Source organism: Genypterus blacodes, unplaced genomic scaffold (assembly GCF_046128005.1).
Source record: "Genypterus blacodes isolate CSIRO-AG114 ecotype Tasmania unplaced genomic scaffold, CSIRO-AGI_Gbla_v1 ptg000055l_1, whole genome shotgun sequence".
Classification (NCBI taxonomy): domain Eukaryota; kingdom Metazoa; phylum Chordata; class Actinopteri; order Ophidiiformes; family Ophidiidae; genus Genypterus; species Genypterus blacodes.
The window spans coordinates 2,059,804-2,074,725 of record NW_027466867.1 but is presented as its reverse complement, the minus strand read 5'-3'; the positions used below and the strand labels follow the sequence as shown (position 1 = coordinate 2,074,725).

Below are 14,922 nucleotides of genomic sequence, written 5' to 3'. Positions count from 1 at the left end.
AACGCTGCAATTTCCTGATAACAGAACCTGGACTTTGGATCTGTTTGGACTCCACGAATAGCCAAGCACTGACACCTAGTGGTTACAACTTATTATTACATCATCCTTCTCCCATCGGCTTCTGTATCAATAATGTACAGCATTCAATTAAATGCTTTATCATTTCTTATCATCATATGAGCTGGTGTCAAATGGAAAAAAGGACAAAATGTAACATAAGTGTTGACAGCTTTGATTCTTTATTCACATCAACACAAATCACTCAACATATAAAGCGTCTCATCGACCTTTCACAGATTTTACAGTAAATTGGGATAAATAGGCTGTAATTTTGTCGTGACTCTGTTTCTGTTACTCTTAACCTCCACTTTCTACCTTTTGTCTCTCTTCTTTTCCTCCTCTTCTTTCTCACGTCTTTACTCATTCTGCGCTTTGGCAAAAAACACCCCGGTCACGTCGTCGACCCCCACCCTCATGTCCGATGGCAGCACATAGACCTCCAGCCTGATCAGAGTGAAGCCGCTCTCCTTCAGACTGGTGCAGACTTCAGCCTCAGTCAGGGGGACCACAGGGATCTTGGCCCCGGGCCCGGCGAGGTAATAACTCTCCCCCAGCGCTCCGATGAGGAGGAGGTGGCCTTTGGGCCGCAGGAGTTTTCGGATGTGGCCAAGGGCCCTTGTGAAGGTGGCCAGGTTGGGGCTGACACTCTCCAGGCAGAAGGAGGACACCAAGCAGTCAGCTCCGTCCTTGGGCAGGGCGTCTGCAGCCACAGGTTGAGGGTTGTGGACATCAACGTGAAGGACGTCTGTGATGACACGACGCATCCTGGCAGCTTTCTCTGTCCATTCTGAGAGACTGAGAGAGAATCAATGAGCTTTTGCAACATGTGGAACAGTTTATATGGATCTGTTTCTTACTCTCGTCCCTCCAGCTTGCAGACGTGCTGCAGGTAGGGTGACCAGTCCAGGCTGCAGTCTCCAGTGTCCTGGAGCCAATGCCTGAGCTCCTGCCGGTTGACCTCCAGGTATTCGGTGAGGAGCACCTTGTTGAAAACCTCACAGCCGCTCATCGTCTGCCACAGGGTGGGACCTGATCCGATGTCCACCAGCACCTCCCCTCTCACATCGCCTGTGACATGAAGACAAATCTCTAAAGTCAAATACCTTGGTGCTGTTTCCTATCCTGGTCAACACTTTGGTTCTATTTCTAAATGGTTAAATGGAGCATCAAACCTCATAGGAGGAGATTTAACACCATCTACACTTCTACTTTCTTACCCTCTGCCAAAGCTCTGTGCAGACACCCCAGTTTCCATGGCACAATGCTGTCCTTTCTCTCAAAGTCAGCACGGGGTGGAGTGTAGTTGTACTGCAGATATGCTGCTGGGTCGAATCCCTTGTAGCTGGCTGCCACGGCTGCCACTGCGTCCTCTGTTCCATTGTCCATGTTGTCTCCCCTGTTGATGATCTGCCTTCAGTTCACTGTTCTGTTGCCTTTTATAACAGACCGTGGGTATGTGTGTGTGTGTGTGTGTGTGTGTGTGTGTGTGTGTGTGTGTGTGTGTGTGTGTGTGTGTGTGTAATGAGATAGGAATCCTGTTTTACCGGTGTCTAGAGTTTGAACGTTTTTTTCCCTTTGGGGCATGTGTTCACCAGCTGTGTATGAAAAGTTAGCCGAGGGACTGTTATCTAAAAAGTAAATAGTCACCATGTTTAACTGTTACACCTCGGGGACCATTACACATCCTGATGCATACATACTGTAAACACACAGACTGATGATGCAACGCTGCAATTTCCTGATAACAGAACCTGGACTTTGGATCTGTTTGGACTCCACGAATAGCCAAGCACTGACACCTAGTGGTTACAACTTATTATTACATCATCCTTCTCCCATCGGCTTCTGTATCAATAATGTACAGCATTCAATTAAATGCTTTATCATTTCTTATCATCATATGAGCTGGTGTCAAATGGAAAAAAGGACAAAATGTAACAGAAGTGTTGACAGCTTTGATTCTTTATTCACATCAACACAAATCACTCAACATATAAAGCGACTCATCGACCTTTCACAGATTTTACAGTAAATTGGGATAAATAGGCTGTAATTTTGTCGTGACTCTGTTTCTGTTACTCTTAACCTCCACTTTCTACCTTTTGTCTCTCTTCTTTTCCTCCTCTTCTTTCTCACGTCTTTACTCATTCTGCGCTTTGGCAAAAAACACCCCGGTCACGTCATCGACCCCCACCCTCATGTCCGATGGCAGCACATAGACCTCCAGCCTGATCAGAGTGAAGCCGCTCTCCTTCAGACTGGTGCAGACTTCAGCCTCAGTCAGGGGGACCACAGGGATCTTGGCCCCGGGCCCGGCGAGGTAATAACTCTCCCCCAGCGCTCCGATGAGGAGGAGGTGGCCTTTGGGCCGCAGGAGTTTTCGGATGTGGCCAAGGGCCCTTGTGAAGGTGGCCAGGGTGGGGCTGACGCTCTCCAGGCAAAAGGAGGACACCAAGCAGTCAGCTCCGTCCTTGGGCAGGGCGTCTGCAGCCACAGGTTGAGGGTTGTGGACATCAACGTGAAGGACGTCTGTGATGACACGACGCATCCTGGCAGCTTTCTCTGTCCATTCTGAGAGACTGAGAGAGAATCAATGAGCTTTTGCAACATGTGGAACAGTTTATATGGATCTGTTTCTTACTCTCGTCCCTCCAGCTTGCAGACGTGCTGCAGGTAGGGTGACCAGTCCAGGCTGCAGTCTCCAGTGTCCTGGAGCCAACGCCTGAGCTCCTGCCGGTTGACCTCCAGGTATTCGGTGAGGAGCACCTTGTTGAAAACCTCACAGCCGCTCATCGTCTGCCACAGGGTGGGACCTGATCCGATGTCCACCAGCACCTCCCCGCTCACATCGCCTGTGACATGAAGACAAATCTCTAAAGTCAAATACCTTGGTGCTGTTTCCTATCCTGGTCAACACTTTGGTTCTATTTCTAAATGGTTAAATGGAGCATCAAACCTCATAGGAGGAGATTTAACACCATCTACACTTCTACTTTCTTACCCTCTGCCAAAGCTCTGTGCAGACACCCCAGTTTCCATGGCACAATGCTGTCCTTTCTCTCAAAGTCAGCACGGGGTGGAGTGTAGTTGTACTGCAGATATGCTGCTGGGTCGAATCCCTTGTAGCTGGCTGCCACGGCTGCCACTGCGTCCTCTGTTCCATTGTCCATGTTGTCTCCCCTGTTGATGATCTGCCTTCAGTTCACTGTTCTGTTGCCTCTTATAACAGACTGTGTGTATGTGTGTGTGTGTGCATGCGTGCGTGTGAGTCATTGTATAAACGTGGGTGTATACCCATGCTTTAGGCTAGTTTGAGCCTCATGGACCAAGATAGTGATCCTTACCTGTGCCAATAGGATTTGATGGGACTTGGTCTGTTCACATTCTCTGCCCGGGGCGCTGATTCCATCATAGAAAGGCAGAGAAAAGCTTCCCCCAAATCTAGATCCACTAATGGTCTCCACATAATGGCTTTCAGGCCTTTTATCTACCTCGCTCAGGTTCTCCATATCTCCACGATCAGTCAAAGGCTCTTATTACACAAAAACAACAGACCAGGTTTGTTTGTGCGTTTGAGAGATGGAAGAGATGGCAAGTAACTGTTGTGGGTTTGGTCTGGACAGGTGCTGAGGTGTAGAGTCAAGACACGGGATCCATGCTGAGACCCAGAGAGCAGCTGATTACAACAGTGACACATCTGTATGTTTTTAAAAGAGACTGGGTTAGATTAAATAATCTAGAGTAGCTTTTGTTTGTTTTGTTTTGTTTGTGGTTATTTCCTCTTTCTTTTCTGCAGTAATCTCCTGTTCCATACTCCGTCCAGTTGGTGGCGCTGATGCACCACTAAGACGGAACACAGCAGACCCATTCAACATCCGCTGCTGTATTCATCCAAAATATGTCTCCTTTTGGAGGTATTAAAGGTTTTTTTTTCACGAACTTCATTTTTGTTATACTGTCTTGACCTTTTGTATGAATAAATCAAACCTTTAAATCACATGATGTTCTGTCATGGCTGATAGGGTTGGGGACAGTTGCAACAAGATCGGCAGCATTTCTCAACATAAGCAAGTCATTGTGGGGTACATTAAAGGACAGCAAGCCAATGTTGCTTTTCATACAGTGAATAAGTTATTTAGTTTGTATGCCAAGGGTGAGGAAGAGGAAGAGAAGGAGATTTAGAGATTTAGTGACTGCTTCCCCTCAATATTTTGATCCAAGCATCCGCAATAATCAGGGACAAGGAGGCCGAGGACTTAGCCACCTGTTACAGCACCTCATTCCAAGATTCTGTTGGAATATAACAAATAATGTCAACACACATATAAGTAAATGCAGTGACTGAAGTTAAGTAACCAAATGGCTGGCCCCGGGAAAGTCTGGAGATGAAGTAATACACACGAGCATTTACAGCGTCTCTCTCCATGAGGGCTAGATAACACATATCTGCCAATAGGTGAAGAGGTCACTGTATTACTTTATCAAAGCTTCAAACATCTGTGGTCAGGAAGAGGGAAGAGGACGGGCAGTCAGGGGGGAGCTTCTTCAGATCAAAGGGTAAATAACACTATACTGTTGTTCTTTAATTTACACAAAGAGAATTCTACTTTCCCCCACAGACATCTGCTCATCCCTCAGATTTGAATCTTAGCGCTGCCCCTCTTGAAGCTGGCTGACCAATAGATAACAGTTAAACTACATTGTCATCAGTGAACCAATAGATAACAGCTGACCAATAGATAACAGTTAAACTACATTGTCATCAGTGAATTAGAATATTATGTAAATGCCCTGTATATGCGGGATAAATAGGGAAGCACGGAGATATTTGATTGTCCTTCTTTGATGCATGCGAGAGTTGGAACCAGCGCTGTCCAAGGTCTTATTCCAGTAAAGCTCTTCTGAAGATTCCAGTTCATCTTTGCCTCATCTTTTCCTCTTGATTCACCACAAACGAACACAACAGAAGAATATCAGAACGATTCTTCAATAATTCCATAAAACAATACTCACAGCACTACAAATGACAGTACGTTATAAAAGATCTTATACGGTCTCTGTCTTATTTTTATCTGGCCAATTTTACTTTTATTATTATTACAAATATTACAGTTAATCAGAGGTGCAAAACGTTGAGGTTGAAGAACAAAATACAGACTAAACAAATACTGACTAACGAATAAATGACTCAACAGAAAAGTAACATTTAAGGCGACAGGGGACTGAGAGTTAACCAAAGACACATAAACATTAAAATACCGAAGTTGACGTCATATTAGGACCTTTTTCCACTTGCTTCCGCTCGCAAACTACACTCACAGTTTCATCAGCGGTTCTGTGGTTAATTCGGGGGGAGGAGCCGGAGGCCGAGCCCGCCTCTGTGCTCTCTGTTTGGGATAGAATAAGAGTGAAAAGCCGGTGAAAGATGAACCAGACAGTGTAAAAGACGATACACAGGCACAAAAGGAAATTAACAGGGACTTCAGAAGTTTAAGTAAGAACATTTAAAGGCTACCTCTCAGTTACCTCACCATGTTTTGGCCGTGTATTGTGAAGAAATACATGTTTACATTTTGCAAGTCCACATTTGTCTGTATCACTGTGTTTCTCTGCCTCACAGGACCATGCTGCTGTTACAGAGGCTCTCCCTGTGCTCCAGGATCCAACTGGATTCCCTGAGACAAGCATGCCGGCCGCTTACTAGGTCATTCAGTCAAGGCAAGTGATGTCATAACACAACACAACAGAGAAGGTGATGGTGTGTGTTTGTGTGTATAGATTCTGTAGTCAGTTCATCATCATCGTAGTCAACAAGCAGGCAAAAAGTCCAGAAAAGTACAACAACAAACTGTGACTTCAGATGTTTTTTGGAAGAGTTGTCCTCTATGTTCAGATATTCAAACCTTCCATTAAAAAAAAAGGACAATAATGAACAAGTCAGCATAGTCAATACAGACAAGTCACACTTTTGGGTAGACGTGTCTGTTGGGAGCTTTCTGATCACCCCCTCTCTATCTCTCCCTCCCTCTCTCTCTCTCCCTCCCTCTCTCTCTCTCTCTTTCTCTCCTCTCTCTCTGTGTGTGTGTGTGTGTGTGTCTCTCTCTTTCTCTCATGCGCCTCATTGCTCCAGAGAGATGTGTACTGTCAGCACAGACTTTTCTGCTCGCACTGCTGATGTGGCAATTTGCGGGCTGTGATTATCTGTTCCCTAGGTTACACGTGGATGTAGGGAATGGCTTTTGCTGTGTTTGCCTCAATCAGTGAAACAGAAATCCAGCAGAAGGTGCATGTTTGCACTGTGAACCATTTATGTTTTTGTGCACAAAATGCCAAAAAATCTTGTTAGAATTTAGCGGCTGTTGAGTTTTTTTTTAAACTTTTTTAAAGGTCTGTCAAAGTTAAAAGTGTATTTTACAGTGACCTACATTGTAAATATTAAACAACAGTACATTTTGAACACTTTAAATCCAAAGTAAAAACAGAAACAATCCAACATATATTTTAATAACCATATCTAAATTGTCAACCGATGTATTTATTGGGCTTTTATTGAGACATTGAATAACATAACATCACTTTCTTCCGCACAGCACCCCAGGGTCGGATTCATAGCGCCTCCTTTGCTCATCGAAGTGAACTGCGTCAGGCTAAGAGGATCGTGGTCAAACTGGGCAGTGCCGTGGTTACCCGGGGCGATGAGTGCGGTCTGGCTTTGGGGAGGCTGGCCTCCATTGTGGAGCAGGTGAGAGACTGACTACTCTCTAAAACATGTGCATGTATGAAGCATAAACTAAGTTTTGATGGTTGAACGAGGAAGTGGAACAGCAGGAATCCAAACCTTGACATCTGGAGACGTAAATACATCCATGAGTATTTGCGGGTTTTCTCCGAATGGCTTTATTGTCAAACATTTGCTCATTCTCAACTAGGTGGCCATGCTACAAAACCAAGGTAGACAGATGATGATTGTGACGAGCGGAGCGGTGGCCTTTGGCAAGCAAAGACTACGACACGAGATCCTGCTGTCCCAAAGCGTCCGACAAGCCCTGCACTCCGGCCACAACCAGCTCAAAGACATGGTGAGGTGGCAAAGGGTTTGACCTTTCTGTTGTCTGTTTGTCACGAGTGGTTGGGTCTTATTCTGTTTGATTGTTTGACTGTATGGAAAAGTTCTCAATTTTCCAGTGAGGTTGTTCTTGACGTGTGTGTGTCGCAGTCCCTCCCGCTGCTGGAGGCCCGGGCTTGCGCTGCAGCCGGACAGAGCGGCCTGATGGCTCTGTATGAAGCCATGTTCACTCAGTACAGCACCTGCACTGCACAGGTACCAACACCACCCCTCCTCCATCTATCTATACTTCCTTCAGAGCCGCTATCCACCCTCTAAAATCTCCACCCTCCCCCTCCTGCAACTCTCAGGTTTTGGTGACCAACCTGGATTTCCATGACGACCAAAAGAGGCAGAACCTGAACAGCACCCTGCAAGAGCTGCTGCGCATGAACATCGTGCCCATCATCAACACCAACGACGCCGTGGTGCCCCCGCCAGAGCCCAACAGCGACCTGCAGGGGGTAAATGTGGGTACAGTGAGCGTGGGGTGGGGACACTGGTGGGCGGCGGTGGCAAAGGTGTTGATGAGGTTGGCAGAGGCGGTGTTTGTAGATACCTTTACACCCAGGCACCTTTGCCGCCCCTGCGACCCCTTGTCCGCTTCGCCCCCCGACCGTTAAGGCATGTGCATGCGGTTACGGGGGAGGAGGTGTCTGGGAAAAAGGACCTGGGACTCTGGAGGTAGACGTGTTCTTGTCCTGCAGAATGAACTAAGACATTGTTTTCCTGTGATCATTCCCCTTTATCCTCTCTGTCATTTGTTGTTTTTACGGTTCGCTGCTGGATGACAGACAGTTAAGTACGACCATCAGCTTTCACATACAAATATCTCCATCGCACAGTTAGTGTGTGTTAGTGTGTATAGTTTGAGGGGTATAACTCAGTGCCCTTTTGGGAAGTTTTCCTTTGCATATGAGTGTGTGTGTGTTTATGCCTCACCTCAGCTCACGCTTACATCACCAATGTTCCGGTGCTGCAGGTGATCAGCATTAAGGACAACGACAGCTTGGCGGCGCGGCTCGCCGTGGAGATGAAGGCCGACCTCCTCGTCGCGCTGTCTGATGTGGAAGGTGCGTTTGTTACCACGACAACAGTCCGGGTCAGCAGTTAGGTAACGGCACCATCTGCCCGCATGCTTCACTGGAAAACCTGGTGGCGAATGGAGTCATAAGTGAAGGACAAACACAGACCTTCTGCCTCCAGTGTGTGTCTACATCCATCAGGGGTGTGTGTGTGTGTGTGTGTTGAATAGTGTGTATTAACTCAAGTTGCGTTCTCGTAGGATTGTACAATAGCCCCCCTGGAACCGATGATGCAAAGCTCATCGACATCTTCTATCCTGGAGACCAGCAGTCCATCACCTACGGGACAAAGTCCAGGGTCGGGCTGGGCGGCATGGAAGCTAAAGTATGTTAAAGGTCATACATGTGTGTGTGTATATGTATACTCATGTAATATAGGCCGTAGAAGTGAAGATGGCACGGTCATCCGATGAATAAGAAAGTTATTAGTACTTCAGATAACCAGGGAAGTGGCAATTAACATTTTGACTGTTATCAAATAATGCATGGCCACTAGAAAGCAAAGATAGCTGCTTTGAAGAGATGTGTGTGTGTGTGTGTGTGTGTGTGTGTGTGTGTGTGTGTGTGTGTGTGGTTACAGGTCAAGGCTGCTCTCTGGGCGCTGCAGGGTGGCACCTCTGTTGTCATTGCGAATGGCACCCACCCCAAGGTAACGGGCCACGTGATCACTGACATTGTGGAAGGCAAGAAGGTGGGAACCTTCTTCTCTGAGATCAAACCTGCTGGTGAGTTGGTCCGGGCTGAGGTGTCTCTGTATGTCATCACAGTCAGACTGAGGTGTGTGTCCTGTCCCTCCTCCTCCACCAGGTCCCACTGTAGAGCAGCAGACAGAATGGGCTCGTAACTCTGGGAGAACCCTGGCAACTCTGCAACCAGACCAGGTGACATGTCACACAATTTAAACACAAAACAACACACTCTTTTCACACTGCTTTTAGGGGTTTGATTTTCTTCGTAGGAACTCTGTCAGTAACACACACACACACTTTCAGAAGTAACAGTTAGACTTTATAATTCAGAATGTGTAGCAACACTGACCCCCTGTGGATCAATGCTGTAAGTGCTCAGTCTTGGCTGTGTGTGTGTGTGTGTTGTCAGAGGAGTGAGATCATCTGCCACGTCGCAGAGCTGCTGACTGAGAAGAAAGACGAGATCCTGGCTGCCAACAAGACGGACATGGACGTGTGTGTTAGTGCAGGTAGTGAGAGCCAGGCTGTCACAGCATGCTTCACTGAGGAGGGCTCTGTAACGCTGCCCTCTAGTGCTCACAAAGGAGAAGGATCTCTTCATGGCTGCATTTTAACTCATCACAATCACTTTTCTGAATTATTTTTAGATTAGAGTCGGAGAAATGATCAATCAACATATGAATCTAATGATATCTGACCACAGCCACCACTGCTCCGCCCCCTCAGGTCAGATGCCAGCGGCCATGCTGAAGCGTCTGAGCTTGTCACCGGCCAAACTCAACAGCCTGGCCATAGGCCTGCGCCAGATCGCCGTGGCGGCCCAGGACAGCGTGGGCCGGGTGCTGCGCAGGACCAGGGTGGCTCACAATCTGGAGCTGGAGCAAATCACCGTGCCCATCGGGGTGCTTCTCGTCATCTTTGAGGCCCGACCCGACTGCCTGCCACAGGTAAATATGAAAGATTTGTGGTCACGGCATTGACGCAGGACGTGGTGATGGCGAAATTGAGACATGCATTCTTCTCTCAGGTGGCAGCCTTGGCTATAGCCAGTGGCAACGCACTCCTGCTGAAGGGAGGCAAAGAGGCGGCCAACACCAACCGTATCCTCCACCAGCTCACCCAGGAAGCTCTGTCCTTGCACGGAGTCAGCGAGGCTGTACAACTGGTAAAGCGGCTTTTTTCTTTATATGGCAGCTTTGTAGTGCAGGATATACGACGGACAAACACGTACGCATCCCCAGGTGAGCACTCGAGAGGAGGTGGAGGATCTGTGCCGACTGGACAAGCTGATCGACCTGATCATCCCCCGCGGCTCGTCCCAGCTGGTGCGAGGCATCCAGAGGGCGGCCAAGGGCATCCCGGTGCTTGGCCACAGCGAGGGAATCTGCCACGTCTACGTGGACGCCGACGCCAGCGTGGACAAAGTCATCAAGATCGGTCAGCAAACAATAGATAGATATTTATAATTGTGTTTTCATTTCTGCTGTGTTGGTAAATGAACACTGCTGCCTGGCTGACATACACTTCTTTGGCCCTCTCTGCCTGACAGTGCTGTTGGCATGGTAACTGAAAAATGTCTCTGATTCACGACTACTCATTCAGTGGTGAAATGCATTTACACTCATGTGCACAGGCGCTTTTCTATACTGGCGGCGCTCTTCTTACCAGCCATGGTGTCATTTCAGTCAGAGACTCCAAGTGTGACTACCCAGCTGCCTGTAACGCCATGGAGACCCTGCTGATTCACCGGGACCTCCTCAGGACCCCCATGTTTGACCAGATCATCGACATGCTGCGCACCGAGAGGGTGACGATCCACGCAGGTCCTCGCTTCGCCTCCTACCTGACATTCAGCCCGTCGGAGGCCAAGTCCCTACGGATAGAGTACGGAGACCTGGAGTGCTGCATGGAGGTGGTGGACAGCATGCAGGAGGCCGTGGAGCACATCCATAAATACGGCAGCTCCCACACAGACATTGTGGTCACAGAAAATAGTAAGCGGCCCAGCGTGCAGGACGTAGTCTCTCATGAACACGCAAACTTGTCTTGTGCAATTGTTGAGTATTCCAAATGGCAAAACGCATGAAAACGTGCACTTCTCAGGAATTTTGGTTCCATCTCACCTCACCATTAGAAGCTGATCTACACACACTACCTGTCAGTCATAATCCTGTTTGTTTCTCTCTAACCTTCCTGGCGTAGGTGAGTCTGACACTCATCTGCTTTCTGCACGCCTCTCCTTTCTTTTACCTCTTGCTTTATGCCACGGTGAATAACGAGTTGTGACGCTGCGCTGTCAAGATGAGTGCACAGCCTCCCCCTGTGACTCCAGTGAAGGGGACAGAACCCATTTAAAATGTAGAGCAGATGCTGGAACATAGTTTAAAGGAGTATTGCATGTCATTTCCTAGTTCAAACACATCTCCTTAAAGTTTCAAGTAAGCAAATGCTGAAACGTGACAACTTTCAAACTCAGGCTGACAGAAACCTTTCTGGACAACGCACCTGGATTGAAGACAAACACTAACGAGACTAACGAGATCCTCATTGGGGGAAAGTAGTAGGAATATTATCACCTCATCTACCAGATCATTCTTTAGCTCTTCTCATATTGACTGGCTGCTTTTCAGCGCTGAATGCACAAAAAAAGAGAGAGTAAGAGGCCAAAATATAAGGAAAGAACGACTAGGGTGCTCTGCTGCCATCTAGTGACCACACCGGGTACAACAAGTTATTCAAGGGTATTATTTCAACCTTGATCACTAACATACAGCAGATAGATAGATAGATAGATGGACTGATTCAGACATTAAGGTATAGCTGTAATGCAGTACCTTCCATAAGTAAAGGTTATAATGATAATGGATTCTTTCACCAATAATCAATAGGAGGTGCCAATCATCTTTGTCTTTGTCTTTGTCTCAGAGGAAACAGCGGAGCGGTTCCTGCAGCAGGTGGACAGCGCCTGTGTGTTCTGGAATGCCAGCTCGCGTTTTGCTGATGGTTACCGCTTTGGACTGGGTGTGTGGACACGCTTCGGTCTCACGTCTTCACTCGCTGCCTCAGTGCCGGGGAAACGGCTGCGTGTTGTTGCCAATATTCTGTTGTTTTCACACTCACGTCCTGAGATAAGGTTTATGAGTCATCCTCTCTTCTCTTCTTTCCCCCCTCTCTCTCTCTCTCTCTGCGTCTTTCCTCTCTCTCTGTCTCTCTCTCTCTCTCCAGGAGCGGAGGTGGGCATCAGCACGGCACGTATCCATGCCCGGGGCCCCGTCGGCCTGGAGGGGCTTCTCACCACCAAGTGGGTCCTGAGAGGAGATGGACACACAGCCGCCGACTTCTCTGAACACGGTACCATGAAGTACCTTCACGAGAATCTGCCCGTCAGCCAGCCCTTAACCGAGCAAAGGGAAAGCAACTAGACTGCACATACAGACACACACAAGACACACAAGACACACACACACACAGGTGGAAAGGGCTGATGTTACTGTTTTAAACCACAATAGAGGGGGAGAGAGAGAGAGAGAGCAATGAACACACCGATGCTTCGCTCTCTCAGCACCACCAGCAAGTTGTTCAGTTGTAAATTATTCAGTCAATCTGTGAATCAGGGACTCAGAGTTTACAATGGTTTTAATTCTACCTCATCTTCTGATATTTGAAATGATTTCAGTAATGTGCTGCTCTCCTAAGCCCGCCGGCTGACTGGCAGGGTTCCGTGTTGGCGTCAGCGTGTTTTTATTTTCCACTAAAGCCACTCACATAATCTGGCAATAACAGATTGATTGGGGACACTGTGAGGCACAGAGGGAGAGGAAACCAGGATTGTTTACTTTTATAGCAGAGAGGAGGAAAAAAATACATTTGTTGATTCCAAATGCATCAAAGCAATGAAACGGCTCCAAGATGTTGAATCTTGAATATGACTTTTTATCATCTCAGTTTCTAAGCATTTCATAATGAAAACACACACTAATTCACACATTTCTTTACCATGCTTTGTAAGAAAATGTACATAACAAAGGATATCATTTACCAGCAGCACCAAAGCTTTACTTCATCTTATATTATATTGTGCAAAGCGTAACGCAACTGACCAAATCTAGTAAACACAATGCGACTCCTTCATGGAACAGAAAGAGTATTACTGAAACTTTGAATCTGAAGTATTTCTTATTGTTATCCACATCACATTCTGCTCCACCTGATGTATTTCATCTCCAGGCCCGTTGTTGTTATTCTTTATAGTACCCTTCTTTCTGCTTTGTCTCTAATTTAACCGCGTTTGTTCTGTCGTGCGTTTCCATACGAATAGGCGACCGCGTGAAACCAAACCTCCACAAATGACACATGGACACCGCAGCTCGTATTTGATATGAGACATTTTCAATCGCTTTCTTTCTGTTTGTCAAAAGCTAAAGGACGACGCAGAAGTGTCAGAAATGAACTTGAATTTGTTGTATAGCAATGTAACTCAACACACTCCCAACTTGTATGTACGCATCCCTTGTATTTACAGTTTTTGTAATTTATTTAATCCGTTGTTTTTCCGTGACGCAAGGTGCTTCGCTCGTGTCTCCACGCTTTGCCGCTCCCCTGTTTGTTCCTTTGTGACACCCAGAGCCTCTGTCAGAATAAGAGCAACGGTAATTGACAAGCTGCCTCCTTCCAGCTGGAGGGGAAAACACAAAAGTGCTTTTAAGAACCTGGCGCTCCACCATTCCAGCCTCTGAGCTCCTATCTGATGTATCGCAAGGCACACTTAGGGATGGGCTCAGGTTTCTTAATAGCTGTGTTGTAGAATAAAAAAAAGAGAGAGAAATCATGAAAAAGAATATTTGGATATTTTTTTCTGTCTTGCTTTGATTTGTGCCGTCGGAATGTAAAGGATTTCTTTCAGGCGTGTGTTCATCTCTGTCCTGGCGCCAGTCTTTCTACTTCCACAAAGAACACAAATTAATGGGAGAAAGGAGTCGTACTGATCTGAAAAACAGATGTCTTAAAAAAGGGCCTTTTTAAAGTTGCCCATGGGGGAATTCGCATCGCTGGAAGTGGGGCGAGGAAGATGGAAGACAATACTATAGAGGTTTAATTATCCAGCCATCAGAAATGAAAAGATGGAGAAGGGAGAACTGAGACTAATAATGGAATCGCAGCCTTGTGTTCTGTGAGTGCCTCTGTTTCTCTTCTTCTTCTTCTTCTTCTTCTCTCTTCTGCCTTCTAAAGAATTCATCCTCCAAAACGCACTACTTACCCTTCAATCAGCTCCTCCATCGCCGAGTCCAAAGGGTTCAGAGACGGGAAGCGGGAGACAAAACTGGCATCTCACTCTTTTGTCCTTTTCTTATGTGAGAGGAGAAGTAAAGTATCGTCTAAATGACTGGAGGTAGAGAGAGAACAACCCCGGGACACTTAAGTACCGCCTGCTCCGTAATGTCACACACTGATGCGCTCTTCTGCACTTTCACTTATTCAGGTATGAGTATGATGCATAGGAGTAAGAACTATTATAAAGTGCTAACTGATTCAGGGCCTCTGAAGGTCAAACTCAGCTGTGAATCCTGATTTCTATAGAGTCTGGAGCAGAGAACAACATGAACTAACAGGATGTTCAAGTACACGTTGCACAAAGCTCTGGTTATTTGCTTTTTCCAACAATGTCACATCCACTTCTATACAGTGTGTCTATACTTGAACACACAGTGGCCATAGGCTTGTTTTCCCCATACGCGTTCTTATTCTTGTGTGTCCCTGCGGTGGCGTTTCAGATGTTAATCACTCGCCCCCATGACCCCCACATTAGCCTCCACTTGTGATTGAGCCCAGGCAGCCTGTGAATCTCCTCTCATCTCGTATCTGGCATCAACCCCCCCTCCGGGCCTCCGTAGATCACATCCCACGTTGCACCCTGTTGATGCTGCCTGCCGTCTGCTGGGTATTGTTGTCCGTAGACATAAGAGGAATACGGGGCGAATCACTG

The 14,922-nt window shown here is 47.0% G+C and overlaps 3 protein-coding genes across 4 annotated transcripts; 1 reads left to right on the top strand and 2 right to left on the bottom strand.

Moving 5' to 3' along the window:
• Positions 1-220: 220 nt before the first annotated feature.
• Positions 221-1,766, bottom strand: LOC143001703 (phenylethanolamine N-methyltransferase-like). The gene is made up of 3 exons (XM_076151434.1): positions 1,278-1,766; positions 918-1,128; positions 221-855 (listed from the first exon to the last, which is right to left on the bottom strand). Exons 1-3 carry the CDS (start codon positions 1,444-1,446, stop codon positions 417-419), a joined length of 819 nt encoding a protein of 272 aa, XP_076007549.1. The 5' UTR covers positions 1,447-1,766; the 3' UTR covers positions 221-416.
• A 238-nt stretch (positions 1,767-2,004) lies between these two features.
• LOC143002145 (phenylethanolamine N-methyltransferase-like) lies at positions 2,005-3,285 on the bottom strand. Its single transcript, XM_076152104.1, has 3 exons — positions 3,062-3,285; positions 2,702-2,912; positions 2,005-2,639 (listed from the first exon to the last, which is right to left on the bottom strand). The coding sequence occupies exons 1-3, from the start codon at positions 3,228-3,230 to the stop codon at positions 2,201-2,203; spliced, it is 819 nt and encodes a 272-aa protein (XP_076008219.1). The 5' UTR covers positions 3,231-3,285; the 3' UTR covers positions 2,005-2,200.
• A 1,954-nt stretch (positions 3,286-5,239) lies between these two features.
• On the top strand, positions 5,240-13,313 carry aldh18a1 (aldehyde dehydrogenase 18 family, member A1). 2 transcript variants are annotated; one of them, XM_076152103.1, is made up of 17 exons: positions 5,240-5,554; positions 5,681-5,778; positions 6,651-6,802; positions 6,990-7,139; positions 7,277-7,381; positions 7,477-7,629; positions 8,148-8,238; positions 8,451-8,575; positions 8,831-8,975; positions 9,058-9,131; positions 9,349-9,448; positions 9,666-9,886; positions 9,967-10,104; positions 10,181-10,376; positions 10,625-10,933; positions 11,865-11,960; positions 12,165-13,313. In XM_076152103.1, the coding sequence occupies exons 2-17, from the start codon at positions 5,685-5,687 to the stop codon at positions 12,359-12,361; spliced, it is 2,346 nt and encodes a 781-aa protein (XP_076008218.1). In that variant the 5' UTR covers positions 5,240-5,554; positions 5,681-5,684; the 3' UTR covers positions 12,362-13,313. The 2 variants fall into 2 exon arrangements, with proteins under 2 accessions (XP_076008218.1, XP_076008217.1); XM_076152102.1 differs by having other exon boundaries at positions 7,477-7,635.
• The last annotated feature ends 1,609 nt before the right edge of the window (positions 13,314-14,922 follow it).

Bases quoted from the DNA above. Each gene is read 5' to 3' on its own strand.
- LOC143001703 (XM_076151434.1), bottom strand. From the start codon at position 1,446: ATGGACAATGGAACAGAGGACGCAGTGGCAGCCGTGGCAGCCAGCTAC. The intron at 1,129-1,277 runs GTAAGAAAGTAG...TTCATGTCACAG, and splicing joins GCACAGAGCTTTGGCAGAGG to GCGATGTGAGAGGGGAGGTG. The intron at 856-917 runs GTAAGAAACAGA...ATTCTCTCTCAG, and splicing joins TGCAAGCTGGAGGGACGAGA to TCTCTCAGAATGGACAGAGA.
- LOC143002145 (XM_076152104.1), bottom strand. From the start codon at position 3,230: ATGGACAATGGAACAGAGGACGCAGTGGCAGCCGTGGCAGCCAGCTAC. The intron at 2,913-3,061 runs GTAAGAAAGTAG...TTCATGTCACAG, and splicing joins GCACAGAGCTTTGGCAGAGG to GCGATGTGAGCGGGGAGGTG. The intron at 2,640-2,701 runs GTAAGAAACAGA...ATTCTCTCTCAG, and splicing joins TGCAAGCTGGAGGGACGAGA to TCTCTCAGAATGGACAGAGA.
- aldh18a1 (XM_076152102.1), top strand. From the start codon at position 5,685: ATGCTGCTGTTACAGAGGCTCTCCCTGTGCTCCAGGATCCAACTGGAT. The intron at 7,636-8,147 runs GTGGGTACAGTG...CCGGTGCTGCAG, and splicing joins GCGACCTGCAGGGGGTAAAT to GTGATCAGCATTAAGGACAA. The intron at 9,132-9,348 runs GTGACATGTCAC...GTGTGTTGTCAG, and splicing joins CAACTCTGCAACCAGACCAG to AGGAGTGAGATCATCTGCCA.